This window comes from Microtus pennsylvanicus, chromosome 9, assembly GCF_037038515.1.
Source record: "Microtus pennsylvanicus isolate mMicPen1 chromosome 9, mMicPen1.hap1, whole genome shotgun sequence".
Lineage (NCBI taxonomy): Eukaryota > Metazoa > Chordata > Mammalia > Rodentia > Cricetidae > Microtus > Microtus pennsylvanicus.
In genome coordinates, this window is record NC_134587.1 from 47667199 (window position 1) to 47685822 (window position 18624).

Here is an 18624-nt window from a genome sequence, read left to right on the forward strand (position 1 = left end):
ATTCTGATGTGTTCTTGGATTTGATTTGCCAGTATTTTATTCAGTATTTTTGCATTAATGTTCATGAGTGAGACTGGTCTGTAATTCTCTTTCTTAGTAATGTCTTTTTTTTTTTGTTTTTTGTTTTTTTTTCGAGACAGGGTTTCTCTGTGGCTTTGGAGCCTGTCCTGGAACTAGCTCTGTAGACCAGGCTGGTCTCGAACTCACAGAGATCCATCTGCCTCTGCCTCCCGAGTGCTGGGATTAAAGGCGTGCACCACCATCGCCCGGCCTTAGTAATGTCTTTATGTGGTTTGGATATCAGGGTGATTGTAGCCTCATAAAAAGAGTTTGGCAATGTTCTTTCTGTTTCTATTGTGTGGAAAAATTTGAGGAGTATTGGTATTAGTTCTTCTTTGAAAATCTTGTAGAATCCTGAGCTGAAACCACCTGGTCCTGGGCTTTTTTTAGTTGGGAGACTTTGATGACTGTTTCTATTTCTTCAGCAGTTATATGTCCATTTAATTTGCTTATCTGGTCTTGATTTAATTTTGGTAATATTTATCCAGAAAGTTGTCCATTTCCTTTTAGTTTTTCAATTTTGTGGAGTACAGGTTTTTGAAATATGACCTGATGATTCTCTGAATTTCCTCTGTGTCTCTTGTTATGTTCCTCCTTCTCCTTTCTGATTTTGTTAATTTGGATATCCTCTCTCTGCCTTTTGGTTAGATTATATAAAGGTTTGTCTATTTTGTTGATTTTCTCGAAGAACCAACTCTTTGTCTCATTGATTCCTTGTATTGTTTTCTGTTTCTATTTTGTCGATTTCAGCTCTCAATTTGATTATTTCCTGCAGTCTAGTTCTCTTGGATGAGTTTGCTTCTTTTTGTTCTAAAGTTTTCAAATGTTCTATTAATTCATGAGTGTGGGACTTTTCCAGCTTCTTTATGTAGGCATTTAGTGCTATGAACTTTCCTCTTAACACTGCTTTCATTGTGTCCAATAAATTTGGGTATGTTGTGTGGTCATTTTCATTGAATTTTAGGAAGTCTTTAACTTCTTCCTTGACTGATTGATGATTCAGGTGAGCATTGTTTAATTTCCATGTGTTTGTGGGTTTTCTGTTATTGTATTGCTGTTGACTTCTAATTTTATACCATGGTGATCTGATAAGGTACACTGGGTTATTCCAATTTTTTGTCATTGTTGAGGTTTGTTTTGTTACAGAGTATGTGGTCAATTTTTGAGAAGAAGGTATATTCTTTTCTGTTTGGATGGAATATTCTATAGATATCTGTTAAGTCCATTTGAGTCATAACATCTGTTAGTTCCCTTATTTCTCTGTTAATGTTTTGTCTGACTAACTTGTCCAGTAGTGAGAGTGGAGTGTTGAAGTCTCCCACTATTAGTGTGGGGGGTTTAATGTATGTTTAAGCTTTAGAAGTGTTTCTTTTATGTATGAGGGTGCCCTTGTATTTGGGGCATAGATGTTCAGTATTGAGATTTCCTCTTGATGGATTTTTTTTCCTGTGACAAATACGAAATGTCCTTTATCTCTTTTGACTGATTTTAGCTTGAAGTCTATTTTGTTAGGTATTAAGATAGCTACACCCGCTTGTTTCTTAGGTCCATTTGATTGGAACGCTTTTTTCCTAACCCTTTACTCTGAGATGATGTCTGTCTTTGAGGTTGAGGTATGTTTCTTGTATGCAGAAGAAGGATGGATTCTGTTTTTGTATCCAATCTGTTAACCTGTGTCTTTTTCTAGGTGAGTTGAGTCCATTTATATTAAGGGATATTAATGATCAGTGATTGCTATCACCTATTAATTTAGTTTTTGTTGTTGGTGATATTAATTTGTGTATTCTTCCCTTCTTTGGGATTTGCTGCTGTGATATCATCAATTGTCTGTGTTTTTGTTGATATAGCCAACTTCCTTGGGTTGGAGTTTTCCTTCTAATATCTTGTGTAGGGCTGGGTTTGTGGCTAGGTATTGGTTAAATCAGGTTTTGTCATGGAATATCTTGTTTAGTTCACCTATGGTGATTGAAAGTTTCGCTGGGTATAGTAGTTTGGGCTGGCATCCATGGTCTCTTAATGTCTGTGTAACGCTTGACTATGACCTTCTGGCTTTCATTGTCTCCAATGAGAAGTCAGGTGTATTTTTGATAGGTTTGCCTTTATACCTTTATATATTATTTGGCCTTTTTCATTTGCAGCTCTTAATATTCTTTCTCCATTCTGTATGTTTAGTGTTTTATTATGTGGTGAGGGGACTTTTTTTTTTATTTTTTTTTTATTTTTTTATTTTTTTTATTGATAAAAGAAGAATAAAGAAAAAAAAAAACAAATTTCCACCTCCTCCCAGCCTCCCCTTTCCCTCCCCCTCCTCCCACTCTTCTCCCCCTCCTCCCACTCTTCTCCCCCTCCTCCCACCCCTCTCCCCTTCCCCCCATTCCTCTCCCCCTCTCTCTCCAGTCCAAAGAGCAGTCAGGGTTCCCTGCCCTGTGGTAAGTCCTAGGTCCTCCCCCCTCCGTCCATATCTGGGAAGGTGAACATCCAAACTGGCTAGGCTCCCACCAAGCCAGCAGATTGCGTAGGATCAAAACTGCATGCCATTGTCCTTGGCGTCTCATCAGCCCTCATTGTTCGTCATGATCAGAGAGTTCAGTTTTATCCCATGCTTTTTTTGGTAATAGTCCAGCTGGCCTTGGTGAGCTCCCGGTAGATCAGCTCCACTGTCTCAGTGGGTGGGTGCACCCCTCGTGGTCCCGACTTCTTTGCTCATGTTCTCCCTCCTTCTGCTCCTCATTGGGACCTTGGGAGCTCAGTCCTGGGACTTTTTTTTTTATCTAGTCTATTTGGTGTTCTGTATGCTTCTTGTATCTTCATAGGCATATCTTTCTTTAGGTTGGGAAAGTTTTCCTCTATGATTTTGTTAAATATATTTTCTGTGCTTTTGAGTTCAACTTCTTCTCCTTCTACATCTATTATTCTTAGGTTTGGTCTTTTCATCGTATCCCATATTTCCTGAATATTTTGTGTTATGCTTTTGTTAGATTTAATGTTTTCTTTGATGAATGAGTATATTTCCTCTATTGTATCTTCAGCACTTGAGATTCTCTCTTCCATCTCCTGTATTCTGCTGTTTATGTTTGCATTTGTGGTTCCTGATTGTTTTCTCATGATTTCTGTTTCTATAATTTCCTAGGTTTGTGTTTTCTTTATTGTCTCTATTTCAGTTTTCAAGTCTTGAATAGTTTCTTTCATATGTTTGATTGCTTTTTCTTGGTTTTCTTTAAAGGATTTGCTGATGTCTTTCAATTTTTTTGTTTGTCTTTTCCTTCATTTCTTTGAGGGAATTTCTCATTTCCTCTTTAAGAGTCTCAAACATTCTCCTGAAGTTATTTTTTAGGTCATTTTCTTCTGCTTCATCTATATTTGATTGTTCAAGTCTTGCTGTTGTAGGGTCTTTAAGTTTTACTGGTGTTGTGTTGCTTTTTGTGGTGTTGCATGTGTTCTTAGCTTGTCTATTCATCTTTTCCTCTAATTGGTGTGGTTGTGGCTGTCTGTGACTCTGGTGATTAATCTTCTAGGTGCTAGTGGATCCAAGGGTCATGTGGTTGTTACTCGTGGTACAGTCAGTGCCATGGTTTTAGTTTCCTGTGGAGTTTGCTGGCTCAGACCTGTTTCTGTAAATGTCCCTGGTCTGCATCCACTCTTGCAGAGGTCCCTGGCTTGGGGTGGTCCTGCAAAGGTCTCTGGCTATAATCTTCTCCCTCAGAGGTCCCAGACTTAGGCCCGGACCACAGAGGTTTCTGGTTCCTGTCTACTCCCTTGGAGGTCCCAGACAGACACCTGGTCCTGCAGAGGTCCTGGTTCAGGCCTTTTCCCTTAGAGGTCCTCACTTACACCCAGACCCACAGGGGTCCTGGCTCAGGTCTACTCCCTCCAAAGGCCCTGATTCACGCCTGGACCCGCAGTGGTCTCTGGGTCTGGCCCACTTGCTTAGCAGTTGCTCCCCTGTACCTGCTCCTGTGGAATTCGCTGTCCCAGGCCTGCTCTGGCCCAGGTCACTGGTTCAGTCCTGCTCTTCGCTGATCTTGCTTCTAACATTTAAACAGTGTTGTAACACACACCCTTGATAACAGGGACAAGTGATCCCTCAGTTATGCATCCAGGAGTGGAACTGTGGGGTCAGGTCAGGTAACACTGTTACTTTTCCTGCAAAGTGACAAATTCCTTTCCCCCTCCTCTCTCCTCTGAGAAGCTCACAGGCTCTACTTGCTCCATATCCTAGCCAGCACTTGGGCTGCCGGTGTGAAGGGTAGGCAAAGCTGTCTCAAGGAGGTGTGGTTCTAATTTGCTTCCCCAGGTTATCTGAGGACATTCTTCCTAACTGTACTGGCCACTGTTGTCTTTCCTGAGCTCCTATTTCACATCTTTTACCCCACACCTTGCTTATTTGTTACGGTCTTTTCCTAATCACTCTGTAGGGCTTTATATCTTTTGAATACCAACCATTTCTTGGTGAATCAATTACAAAAATCTTCCAGACAGTGGTTTTACTTCTGTTCCTGGTATTGATCAGGCCGAAAAATCCTCAAATGTGAACGTAGATACTTTCAATCTCTTCCATATGGTCTTAATTTTTCTGACATATAAAATGCTCTGCCACCATGATGTCATGCAGTCTTATTCTTTCCCTGCAGAAGTTTTAAAGTTTGCTCTAAGAGTATTTTCACCTAAATATAGAAATGCCCAGTTCTCACTGCCAACTCCTTGATATGCAGCTTCAGGAGTGGGATCTATGTACCTGCAATTTTAACAAAAATACACTCCATCCACAATGCTATCACAGCCTGTGAAACAGTCAGGCTCCTTTCTCAAGCACTGGATGCCAGCACAAGGCATTTCCTCTACAAAATCCCAGAAACCACCTCATCTCTGTCTCCTTCCCTGGGGTGGGGGAAGAACTCCAGAAACTCCCAAGTACAGAGACTGACAGAGCATCTGGTGTCCAGCCCCGTATCTGTGACTGAATGTCCTTTACCAACTACTTCAAAAAGCTCTCTTCACCCACACTATGCCCCCACGGGTCTCCTTTCTTCCTGTTAAACAGGTTTTCTCTATATCAAGTTGCAATCCATTGCTGCTTAATTTCCGCCAGCTGGTCCTACATCGACACCCTTTCATTTTCCCTAAACTTCCTCGCCATCACTTACACCCCCGGCCACCTGTTTAGTCTGGCTCTGCTCCCCTCTCCCTCTAGCCCTTCAGCCACACAGCCTTTCTCCCTCTTTCTTCATCTTGCTGAGTTTCTTCGTGCCTTACCTAGAATGTCCTCTCTGAATGTCACCTTCTCCATACCCCTTTCCCCTAGGCTAGAGATTACAGAGGGATTTGATTAATACCTGTCTGTCTCTCCATCAGAATTTAACCCTGTTGCTTCTGTTCAAGGCTGAAAATCCTTGGCACTTGACATAATAAATGCCTGGCACAGAGTTAGCCCTTAGTAGGGTTTTCTGAACAATGGATGGATATGTCAATGCATGCATGCATGCAAGACAGCTAGCCCTTTGGGGCCATACAAAACAAGTTAAGGTCATTTCTATTGCAAAGTCTTTCGTATGCCTGAGAGCTGCCATGTCCTGGAGGTTGGGAATAACACCGGAGAGGAGGTCAGCTAACTGCAGAAGTGACCAAGGGTGACACAGGACAAACACAGACCACTTCAGAGCCCTTTCTAGGGTCAAGCCTAGAGAGATAACCCCTCTACTCATGACTCCTCAAGTGACTGAGGTGAGCCGAGTTACATAGTGTATGTAAGAAATTTGTTTCTGAGTCAGACGTCAGACACAAAAATTGAAAAAATGTCTTGGGCTAATCTAAAAGAAAATTCAGATTTATTTAAATTAAATTAATACAAGGCCTGTAGTATGACTGAACAACAAAAAGGTAGTGAGAGCTATCACAATGAGCTAATGTCATTTCATGACCAAGTTAGTGTTGAGATTGGTGGCTTTCCTAAGTAGGCAACGCAACTGAGACTGACAGACATAACACTAAAAACTCCATCACCTGCAACCATCAAAATTCACCCAACGGCTCTCCTTAAGATTCTTGTATTTTATGCATACAAATTATAGTTTAATGAAAAATATGGTCATGCAAAGAAAATAGAGAACTAGGAAACAAAACTTAGATGAATGAATATCTATACATTTAGAGAAGTTACATGCTCATAAAGTTTGTCTGATAATCCCACAAGTCACTCTCTTCTTTACTCTGACAATAAATAATGGGCCTCAGTCATGACAACAGGATCTGATCAACAAGCTAATCCAACAGATGCTGATCACGGTACTTCCCGCTGGGTGGAACAAGAAGAGGGCACATGAAAGTACTCATGATGCTGTCTGATTTGAGCACAATAAAAGAGGAATAAATGCGTCTGTGCCCCTTATCAAGAGCCCCACACCAGAGCATCCAGCAGCTGGAGAGGAAAATGTAGGAGGAAGCTGACATTCGCTGTGGGAAGTCTGGACGTCAGGGAAGGCAACGTTCCATCCCCACTCTATATTCTCTACCTCGTGCCTGCAGATTAACTGGCCAGAGACAGGGTAACAGACTAGCAAAGGCAAACACAGCCATTTCTAATTTTATACAAATGGAGGCTCAAAAGAAAGGAAAGGAGAGTCCAAAGGAACACTCAGATTTGGGGACCTAGTACCACTTTTAACAAGGGCACCGCACATTGAGGTGACTAGACAAAAGAGAGAAGCTGGAAGCTCCTGGATGGACACTGGAAAGGTGAGCGTGTAGAGCTGGTGGGGGGTGGGGCTATTTAGCGAGGTTGGTTATGCAGATTCATCTGGTGCCTTCATTTTCCATTTCAAAACAGCTCTCCTCTTGGTTCTGGAGAGAGGAGGGGCAACTTCCACTGGAGATGCAGGCCCTGCTGTTGGCAGAGGTAGGAGAGCTTCCTGTGTCTTGTCTTTCTTTGTTATTTGCAAGCTCACAATGTCCCTTACGCCAAAATGGCAGACTTTGTCCCCTCATAGTCAATACGAGTATGTCAGAAATGTAGTCTCAAACAAGCAAACAAACAAACAAAAAACCAATTTGCTGAACTGACATGACACTTGCTTTAAGGGAAACCCAGGAGAGAGATATAGCTCAGGCTACTTTTTAAAGTGATTTCTGTGCTGTATTTTGTGTGTGGCCTGGATTAGCTCTACTCTGGCTGATCGGTGCTTAGTTTCCCTCCAGGCACACGCAGACCACACTGTGGGGAAGCAGCTAACTCCTCCTTGGTGCTTTTACAGATCTAGCTATGAGCCTAAATTGTCTCCTGAATGCTTGCTCTCGAAGCTGGCGTCTCAGAGACTCTCCGAAGACAATGAAACTATGAAACTCATGGCACAGGGTGTTTGAGAGAAGGGAGGCTGTTCTTCAGAGTGGACAGAAAAACTGACACCCAGAAATAGAGAAGACGAAGCATCAGAATTAAGAACATGCGTTACTCCAAGGAACAACAAGAGAAAGCTGGCTGCTTTCTAAGGTCAAAGCGGGGCTTACAGAAATGAGCGTGGTGAGGTGGATTTGGGCCAGGCCGCTGATGTTTAAAAAGTACACTAGCATGCGATCAGCATTTACACTGCGACCTTATGGTGTTCTGGCTCTGTATTTTGAGTTGAACACCCCAAATGAGTTTCTGGTCCTTATGGAGTATAAATCGGGAAAGAACATTTTCCAGTCAAAGGGAACGCCATTCTTAGCCATGGGTAACCTCCTTAGGGAGAACAGGTAGCTTTTGGCGGTTATTCCTGCAGGGGCTAGAGAAATACTTCTGAGCTCTGGGCATCCAGAAAGGGGCCAGGCTGTCCCCACAGAGAGTGAGGCCATCTTCTTGCCTGTTTTTAGGTCACACGAAGCAGCAACAAATGAGTCCTCTTCATTTAGAAACACCTTAACTCCTCCACGTCAATGTCAGTGATTATCTTCTCCCTTCAACTCACGCCACCTCCCTCCCTGGGCACTTCACTGCTCCTGAGCCTGCAATCATGATCTCCATATTAACAGAACTCCTCACAGCAAATCCCCAACTCAGATCTTTCCACCTGCAAACTGTAACTTTCCACAGTGAACACAGTTCCATACATACCCTAGCTGTCCCCAAACATAACACCCAGACCAATCCTGAGATTTCCGGATCTCAGGGACCAGACTGCCACCTTCTGTCCTGCTATTTAGGGTCTTGCCTTTCCTACCAGCATCTAGCTAGAGTCACCAGGCACCATGTTCCCCTCCACAGCATCAACTTTTCAAAACCGTGTGATATATCTGTGTATCTGGATTTCCTTCTTCAGAGACAGTGTGTGCACCTGCTTCACAACTCAGCAACACAAGGATGCAAATGGAACAATCCCCCTTCTCTGGCCCCTCCTTGCCCTGCCCACAGCAACAAGGGCAGCTTCTCGTCTTTTTACCAGACATTCTGATGCACACATTCTCAAAGAGAAGTACAGATCCACCTTCTTCTGCCTCCTTTGAATTTATTATCGGTGTGTGTTTGGTATGTTAGGCATGTGCAGAAGAAACTTGCTATCTTTACATGGGTCGTGAGGATGGAATCCATGTGCTGCTAGGCTAGCATAGCAAACATTTTACTCACTGAGCAATTCTGTCGATCCTCCCCCCTGTAATTCTGCATGTGTGTGCACGTGTGGTGTGTGTACATGTTCACATGTGTGTGAGTGTATGCATACATGTGGGCACACCAGTGGAGGTCAAAGATACATATCTTCTTGAATCACTTTCCGTATTATATATTGAAGCAAGGTCTCTCAATTGAACCCAGAGCTCATGGATTTGGCTAGCTTACCAAGTTTGCACCAGAGGTCACCTGTCTCCACTTCATGAGTACAGGGATTATAGACAAACCACCTGCATCTGACCTACACTTGTGGGACAAGTGCTCTACCTGCTAAGTCATCTCCCAGGCCACTCTTTCCTTCTCTAACACAAAGAGCAGCATGCTACAACCAGGTTCCTGCACTTACAGGCTCACATCTGTGGACTGAGAATATCTACAGCCCTCCCTCCATTCTCTCAGCTCTGCACTGCACGTGTGCAGCCCCTCTCTTCTTCTCATTCCCTAAGCAGCACAGCACAGTGCATGTTTACACAGCGTCACATAGGTGTACGTGTGGTGGTGTCAGGATGATGTGATGAGCAGGAGATGTGTGAGTTACGAGCAAACTGTCTATACAATGCAAGGAATTGCATCTGCAGGAGGCCAAGTGTCCTGGAACGAGTCGCCCACGAAAAGCAAGTCATAAGAGCACACAACCCTATTCATGCCCTTGCTGCAGTTTCTGCATAGTAGACCTCGGTGGTTTTCCTCATCTAGTACGGCTCCTGTGTTCTTACTCCACTGAAGGAACATGTCCTGTTTTACCCAGCATGCTCCACTTAGATGGCCCTGGCTCTTTACTGCTAGTGACGACCCAGTGGCATCTCCTGAGGCCCCTGAAGCACCTGCAGTGTCTGTTATTCCCTGCTTACTTTAGCACAGACCTGCACTGTGGCGGAGAAAGCAGGCTCCAAACGGAGCCTTCCTCTGCTCCTTGACTGCAGTCAGAAGGAGGGACAGGAGTCGGGCAGATGGATATAAAACAAAAACTTTCTTATTGTCAGTGTTTTTCTGGCAAAATAGGCCTAGTTCTACATCTGACCAGGCTCCTCTGCTTTCCCTCAAGTCCAGACTCGTGAACAACCCTGTCAGTAAGAGGCCTGTGCAGAGGGACAGATGGTTGTGGCGGTGGCCAGGGGAACTGTCCCCTCATGACTATCAAGCTCCCACAGGAGACAGATGCACCTCCATACCTGCCTCTAGAAGACTCAGGTGGGTTTTTCAAATGGAATCAGGAGGTGAAATAAAGTCTAAGCCCCCCAAGCAGCAGCAGATCCAAAAGATTGGGGCCACTGAAGGGTCATGGGAGCTGCCCAGGCTCTTCCTGGAGTGGGGAGTGTTTAAATCTAATAAACCCACATGACATGCCCCCACAACTACTGGACGCAGTTCAGAGGACGTCCGAGCAGCCGCAAACACACCATTGCACAGTCAGACTCTCCCGACTCTGTCAGCAGGACTGCCACTCTCTGGCGAGACACTCAGGATTGGGGCCATCTCCTATATCCCCCTTCTCATAAAAACATTAAAAGAAAGGGAACAGAATGTCCCTATTTGTAAACAAAAAAGTTACCCCCAGCACTGGGTTTTCCCCAGGAGTACATGTTGTCTTTCAGCGCCTTTGAAGCTATTTTTTTTTAATGCCTACATAAAATAGTGCTCAGCAGTATGTCTTGGTGACAAACTTTCAAATACATGGCAATTTTCCTCAAAAGATCAAAAGTAAACCATCATTAAATCTGGCAGAGAACTGAGTCTGAGCTACAGACTTTTCAAACGCACACCGTTATTGCAGGGGGAAGACTACCCAACAAACAAGAACCGGAAATGATGGGAGTCCAAACTGAAACTCCTTCCCTCCTGACTACCACCCATTTAGGGTACATGGTCCAGAATGGCCATCCTTCTGACATCTCCCTTGCTTTCCCCTATAGACTGAACTATGACACCCCTGCGAAGAAATTTTATCTCCTGGTCTAATTGGTCATAGCTTTCTTATTTTCTTTTTTCTTTTCCCCGAAGCTGAGGACTGAACCCAGGGTGAGGGCTCTACCCCTGAGCTAAATCCCCAGCCCCTAGTCATGGATTTGAAAAGCAAAGAACACCCCAGGAAGCTGTGCCTCCTGCATCCCCAGGGTGCCCTGCTCTCAGAGCTGTGTCATGGCTCCTTGATCAGCACAGCCACCCGACTCTCACCGCCAAGGCTTCTGTTGCATTTATCACCTCCATCCAGATTTCTGGCTCCTACCAAGAGGAATTCTCAGTAAACAGATGCCCTGATCTATGGTTCTGACAAAACCTTCCCGGTCATCTTTGTGGTGAGCCATACCACTCTCTTCAACCACGGCTTTCATGATTCAGCTGCATCAAGTCCTCTTGCCTCCTGGCCACTCCTTTTCTTCTCTGAGGCTGCTCTGCTCACCAAGGTAAGGACTATCGCATTGGTCCTCCATAAGGGACACTCCCTGGGAGGCCAGAAAGAGCCTGTGACCCAGGCTGGAGAACTGGAGCCCTCCCCAGGGTCTTCACAAAGCTCTAAAGACAGTCTGGGCTGCCTGGAACCACATGGCACGGGGCAGGTGAAACCTGCACGTAAATGAGGTAGAGCTGGGGATGGAGGGCGGAAGGCAGGGGGTGGCAGAGAAAAGAAAAACCATCCTGACAACAGCACTGGCGACTTTGGGTCTCACCATGCCAGAAGCCAGACCCACGGCTGTCACCAGCTTTCTACCCTCCCTCCCCGCCCACGCTGATCTGAGCTGGGATTCTGTGATTGACAGCTGACAGGATTCTTCAGTCCATCTTTTACTTTCACTTCCTCGTCAAACACATGTGGGCTGGGACTTGTTCCCGCACACACACTTCAAACGGTTGCTTGCCTCAAGGCTCACGAAGCCTCATAATGCTCCCAGAACTCAGCATCTCACAGCAAGTCCCTACCCTGACTTTCTACACTTCCTGTCACTTCTTGACAGCTAAGCTCACCAGGAAAATTGCTCCTCCCATCTGTGCCTGCCCATGCTGACCTTGCCTCCTCGAACCCACACACACCTTGGCCCAGTTATTAATATTCTGAAGACAGAGAAGAGAAAGGAGGTCCTATAGCTTTTCAAGTCCATTTCACACTCCTCGAGTCTTTCCTAAGGAGGCCTATGCCTGCATATGCAGGGGAAAGCCTCTTCAGCCCTGACAGCATCTGCCTCATGCTCTTAGTTTGGTTCTCAGTTTAGACAGGCTTTGTGCTGTCCCGCCTTAGGTCTTAGGGCTCCCTTATTGGTGACAAGATCAAAAACTACCCTGATGCCAGAGTCAGAACCCTGAAGCTCACCTCCTTGCCTCCCCCACACAATTTAGGACCATTCTAACATTCCTCCAAAACATTTGGAACTCACGCCCATGGTTCCTGCACCCCTCAGAGCACCTACACTGCCACTAGACCCATCCTACATAAACCTAGTTGCCCTGAAGTCATTATCTTACTAAAGCAAATCTGAACAGTTTCTGCTCCACCCAGAGAGTCCAGGCCCAGGGTCCCTCGGTGGTTTGGCTTCTGTCAACTTGTCCAAGCCCACGGTTCACCACTCTACTGCTACCCAAACCAGACTGCTCAGGGTTTTCTATCACCCAGGGAGTCTTATGATGCTTGCCTTTGGCAAGGTCTCTCCACATCTATCCAGTAAAGTCCCCAAATTCCAGCTGCTCATTCCGCTGAGAAGGCATTAAATGCCCAAGTTACTAACACCCAGAGTGAACACAATCACAACAAACTTTCAGTTTTCCAGAAGCTTCTGCGGGACGAGAACATTAGCAAGCATCCGACACCATCCTGGTTAACTCTGTGGGCTCTGCCAAGAACAGTACTTGATGATGTGGGATGTATAGGGTTGCTTTTATTGATTGATGAATAAAGATGCTTTGGCCAATGGCTTAGCAGAGTAAAGCCAGGCATGAAATAGAGAGAGAGTAGGTGGAGTCAGGGAGATGCCATGTAGCTGCCAAAGGAGACAGATGCCACTGGACCCTCATCAGTAAGTCACAGCCTCGTGCCCATACAAAGGGTCTGAGTGGCTGGGAGATGAAAAAGCAGTCTCTGTCTACAACTTGGTATTACCAAAATGTTCTGGGGCTACTGATGTCCCACAAACACTTCCCCTGAGGCATCAAGGTTAACTGGCAGGCACTGACTAGACCACACACAGGATCAAATCCCCAGTCAGCCACAACTGCACAAGTCTCGTGGCCACCCTAGTCCCCTATGTCCTTGTGCATAAAGCACAGTTAACAATAGGTAGCTGTCTGGTTTGTGATGGGGATTTTATGACTGAATAAGAGAATGAATTTAGGCGAATGTTAGTGCAAGTGTCTGGTACACAGGTGACTGAGAGTTGCTGAATGAATGAGTCTATGAATGAGCAGCCCACAGCATGGGGGTAGTTCATGAAGAAACATTTTTCTAGCCTGCTTTCCTAAGGACTCCAAGTAGAATCACTTTTGAGTCTAGTCTGTCCCTAGTGCAGTCCTGATCCACCCATTCCTATGTGGCAATGGAGGACTGACTGCCAGTGAAGGCTCTCAACCCAGGAGGCGTCACTCCCAGCTCCCCCAGGACCCAGGTGCTTAAAGTGATCCTTCCCAAAGGGAGGCCAGCCACCCCACTACCCCACCCAGTGGCTGCAAGCACTCCCCATCCTCCTCCCTGGCTAGGCCCCACCCCTTAACATATGAGCCAATAGGGCTGCAGAGGACACCTGTTTGGATGGCTACCTCAGCTGGTTTTCTGACTCTCAAGCAGCTTTGCCCTGCCCCTTCATACTTTACTATGTGATACTGTGAAACTTGTAGTCTACGAAAGAAGCCTCTCAGGCTCTGCTTGCTAACTAACTCACCCGGGCTGTTTCGGCAGCCAAATTCCTGTCCTACAGAGCAGTGCAGGGTAGAGCCCTATCCCTGTGGCCATTGTAGGCAGCTGCAGCCCCGGGTGAACTGAATATTAAAGTACATCTTTAAAGTTCCATTTCAATCAAGGTGACGATGAATTCTCCATCACCTAAGAGGCAACTTACGTGTGGGGCTGGCTTTGAATGGCAGTGGTGGCTCACACCGCTTCCCTCCGATTGCGCTAGGAACTGGCAAGCAGGATTTCCTCCCTGCATTTGCCTCTCACATTTCCTCAGAGATCCTCAAAGCCATCAAGGGCTCCAACTGCTTAGCAGGGTGTTCAGATCCCTCAGCTGGGCACACATGGGTTTCGGGACTGATCTGTGCATATTTCATCCATGGTGGTTACAACTGTCCTCGAAGTTGACCACAGATGAGAATCATCTGGAGCCTGTGACCAATTCTAGACATCAAAACTTTGGAGGGACAGTGGAGACTTCTGTAGCTTCTCCAGGGGTGACTGCTGTACGCAGGCCAGGCTGACAGTGGCTGATTTGTCACCTGTCAACACGGCTGGAACACACCTTCCTGGATATGAGCCTTTCCTGTGTCACTCGCCAGTGTTCAGAGCAGCCGTGGTACCCGCATCCAGCCTGACACGTCCACCTCCTCCCACACCATCTCCAGTACTCGCTTCCCCACTAACGCTTTCTGCTGCTTCTCCTCTAGACCCCTTTTGTCCTCCCCAGATCCACAGGGTCCCTGGAAGCTGTTTCACAGGCTTCCTGGGTGATTCGAATCCATACCCTTCCACCTGTTCTTGACCTCCCCAAATCACTGCTACAGCAAATCTGATAACTATGTGTTGGCCGGACCAAGCATTTCCTCTGTCTTAAAGCCAGTCACATCGCTGTGCCTCAATGTCATTGATTCTTGTGGAGTGCTAAGCTCCTTTTCCCTCTAACATCTTCATTCACTCTTCATCCAACAATATCAGAGCCTGTGACAAATGCCTGGCTCAGGGGCATACAGGAACACATAGGGCAACCAGGCATGTAAGAGTCCGCTAATGTGTTAACTACTTTACACATAGCATGAGAAGTTCTTCTGAGAAACATATATATATATATATATATATATATATATATATATATATATATATATATATATATTCATTCCACATGCAACTTGATATTGAAGTGTAAAGAAGATATCTTTGCTTATATAACAGGATGCTTCAGGCATATACAGAAATATTTCCTAAATGGTTACTGACTCAAGAATCATGGCACATTTCCTAGCCATTAGAACTCTTCTTTGCAACAACACAGGTAAGCGACTATCTGCCTATGAGCTGTTAAGTCCCCTAAGGCAGGAACTGGGACATGCTGCTCATTATGCCTAACACAAGCCTTGGCTGGCACAGATGCCCAATGAATATTGTCAAATATGCAGTAAGACATCTCAGAAGCAAAACGGTCTCTCAGGCCCCTCACCCCTGCCCCCATGAGACGAGATGGTGAACAAGGTCTCATAGCAAGACACTCCTTTTACTTACTTACAGGTTGACCTGGGACTCTAGTTCAGGGTCTTTTGTTGGCCACGTCTGAAGAGGCTGGATGCCGAAGGAGAGAGATGACTTCGCTTTCCAGAGGAGGGTCTGTGCCAGCTGACTCCCACAGGACCCCTTGGTCAGCGGATCCATTAGCGGGCCTGGAGGCTGAGATGCTGTGCTGAAGCAGAAGGAGATGGGAAAGGGGCTGAGAACCAGAAGATGACAGGTCCACCTTCGTCTGAACTCTGCCCCCAATGATGGCCTGTCTGTTCAGGAGCATCAAGGAGGACCCCAGGTGCCCAGCAAGCCTGCATCATGACCTTTGAAGAGCTGCTCAGGGGCCTGGTTCCGAGGAACTGCTTGGGATCAATCTGAACCCCAACACACCCCTCAGCTGTGATCACATTACCCACTCATACGTCAAAAGGGTCTTCCTAGGATCTGGATATGATCAGAGTGTTCCTGAGAGGCTGATCCATTGAAATTTAATCCCCACTGTTAGTATTAAGGTAGAGACATTTGATTATAACATGTAGAGGCAGAACCTTTGGGAAGTGGTTAGATTACATGAGGTCACTGGTGTTGGGTCCCCATAATGGACTCTTGGTTGCCTCAAGGAAAGCAACATCAGAGGCACTTGCATGCACACACATGCACTTGCACAAGTCTTACACAATCACAGGATTCTCCCAGAAAGAAAAGCATCACCATGAGGACCCTCATACTTTAATAGGAACTGTGAGCCAAAATAAACAGTAATTCAGCCAATAGTACTTTGCTGTGGTAATGAACAACTCCTATCCAAAGATCCAGTGGGTATTTTAAAAAATCACCAGCTTGCAGGGTGTGGTGTGCACATCTTTAACCCCAGAACTCAGGAGGGCCAGCCTGGTCTACAGAGCGAGTTCAGGACAGTTAAGTCTAAACAGAGAAAGCCAGTCTTGAAAAATGAAACTAAAAATTACCAGCTCATTTATACAAAAGGCAATATCGTCTGAGCAAGGGAAGCTATCTAGAATGCTTTGGGAGATTAGCAGTGGTGAGGTCTAACGCCATCACTGTCTTTGTCCCGCAGTATTCTTAGTTCATCTAATTTCTAGGTTAAACAACCATGAGGAACAGACATGGCTCAGCACTTGCTACTCTCGCAGAGGACATGGGCTCTATTCCTGGCACCCACATGGTGGCTCACAACCATTTGTCACTCCAGGAGATTCAGTGCCCTCTCCCAACCTCTATGGGAACCATGTGCACAAATGATGTGTGGACATATATCCAGGCAAAACATTACTGTATATATAAAATAAATAAATTTAAAAAAAGTTAAAGCTAAGGATAGCCATAAAAAGGGCTCAAGACTGACAACAAAACTAGAGACACAAAGAACCAAACAGGAACACTAGCACCTAGCATGGAAACAGTACACGCCTGTGGACGTGGCAAACGGGCTGTGCAGGAGTATGCACTGAAAACGCATTCCCGAGATCTGCCTGCTCTTTCTCTCGTGGCACACAGAGGGAGGGACAGCCAGTTCGGAAGGGAGGGCTGCACTGCTAGGAAGGCAGGAAGGCAGCAGTGCCCTCTGACTGGAATGATTTAACTAGCAGCTTCTTCGCTCACCTTAACCTCAAACGAAGACAGACAAGGCAACTGGATCCAATTACCGGAAAGGGGAAAATAAAAAGAAGTCAGAACGTGTCATTCAGGTAACCTGAGTCCTTGTTCTGGGGCCACGGTCACACACATTTGGTTCAAAATATACCATTTTCTTAGTCTTTTTTTTAAAAAATAAAAGAGCAATCTTAATAGCATTTGGTCAAGAGGTGCTTTTTAAACTATCTTTTCCTGGAAAGATTCCGACAAGGTGGAGGGCAGGAGGGCTAGAGGCTCAGGCGGTGTCACCTGAGAAGGCGAGCTATATGGCTGGAGGCCCAGGGTAGCGCGTCCTCCGGGCATTCAGCTGGCACAAGCATTGTCCACTCGAGGCTGCTCCGCAAATGCTTAGCAGGTCCCAGACTAAGACGAGCTAAAGCAGAATTCATTCTAGACCTATGTCTAATGGAGAAGAACTCCAAATCCACCTGTGCCCCACTTGTCTCTTTGACCCTTCTCTTGCTAAGACCCTCTGGTGTTCCTTCTTCCCATCACCTTCTCTGCGTTGGCAAAGCCACCTGCTGTATAACTGACTGCCAGTCCACTAGCCTCCGTCATTTACTTTACGGCAGCTACACAGACATCAAAGGCCTTTCACCTGTGACAGAAGGCAAAGGGCTATTCTGATATGTGAAAAGGTGTGTGTGTCTGTGTGTGTGTGTATGCACACATGTGTGTGCAGGACTGTATGGAGGCCAAAGGTTGACATCAGCTTTCTTCCTCAATTGCTCTGTGATGGTTTGAAAGAAAATGGCTCCCAAAGGGAGTGGCACTGTTAGGAGGTGTGGCCTTGTTAGAGGAGGTATGTCACTGTGGGGACGGACTTTGGGGTCTCTCTTGCCCAAGCTTCCCTCTCTGTAACACACAGTTGACTTCCTGTTGCCTGCAAAATGTAGGGCTCTCAGCTCCAGCACCACGTCTGCCTGCACACCACGATGCTCCCCGCAATGGTGATAATGGACTGAACCTCTGAGACTGTAATCTGATCCCCAACTGAATGTTTTCCTTGTAAGAGTTGCTGTGCTGCTCCCAGCTCCAGAGGGGAGTGCAATAAAAGAGATATCCAGACAAAGGGGGGCATTTGGGAGTTAGGAAGAAACTTGGTGCCAGGGCAACTCCTATGAATCCACAAGGATGATCCTAGCTAAGACTCCTAGCAATAGTGGAGAGGGTGCCTGATGTGGCCCTCTCCTGCAATCAGACTGGGGACTACTCTGTCATTAGAGAGCCTTCATGCAGTAACTGGTAGAAGCAGATGTAGAGATCCACACCCAGCACTGGGCCAAGCTCTAGGAGTCCAGCTGAAGAGAGGGAGGAGGGATTGTAGGAGCCAGGGTGATCAAGGTTATGATGGGGAACCCACAGAGGCAGCTGACCTGAGCTAGTGGATGCTCACGGACAGCTAGAAAGCCTGCATGGGATCAACCTAGGATCAGCCTAGGCTCTCTGCACATGGCTGACAGTTGTGTGGCTTGAAATGTCTGTGGAGCTCCTAGCAGTGGGATCAGCATCTGTCCCTGGTGCATGAGCTGGCTTTGGGAACCTATTCCCCATGCTGGGATGCCTCACCAGCCTTGATGCAGGAAAAGAAGCTTGGTCCTGCCTCAAGTTGATGTGCCAGGCTTTGTTGGCTCCCATGGGAGGCCTGCCCCTTTCTGAAATGAGGAGAAGTGGATGGGGGTTGGATAGATCGGAGGTGGGGGGAGGGACTGAGAAGAATGGAGGGAGGGAAAACTGGTTGGGATGTAAAATGAATAAAAAATCTTAATAAAAAAGAAAATGCAATTAAAAAGTGTCGCTGTGGTCATGGTGTTTCTTCACAGCAACAGAAACCCTAAGACATGCTCTATACCACCCCATA

At 46.1% G+C, this 18624-nt stretch overlaps 1 protein-coding gene across 5 annotated transcripts in view; it reads right to left on the minus strand.

Annotated features, from left to right (window-relative positions):
- Garnl3 (GTPase activating Rap/RanGAP domain like 3) overlaps positions 1 to 18624 on the minus strand; it is a 146405-nt gene that overhangs the window by 111064 nt on the left and 16717 nt on the right. For 4 of the 5 annotated variants that reach the window (XM_075985910.1, XM_075985911.1, XM_075985908.1 and 1 more), the window contains exon 2: positions 15118 to 15288. In XM_075985910.1, coding sequence (XP_075842025.1) covers positions 15118 to 15260 — 143 coding nt within the window. In that variant the 5' untranslated portion in view covers positions 15261 to 15288. Of the gene's footprint in view, positions 1 to 15113; positions 15289 to 18624 lie in introns of those variants that run through there. The other variant, XM_075985915.1, reaches the window with a different exon arrangement.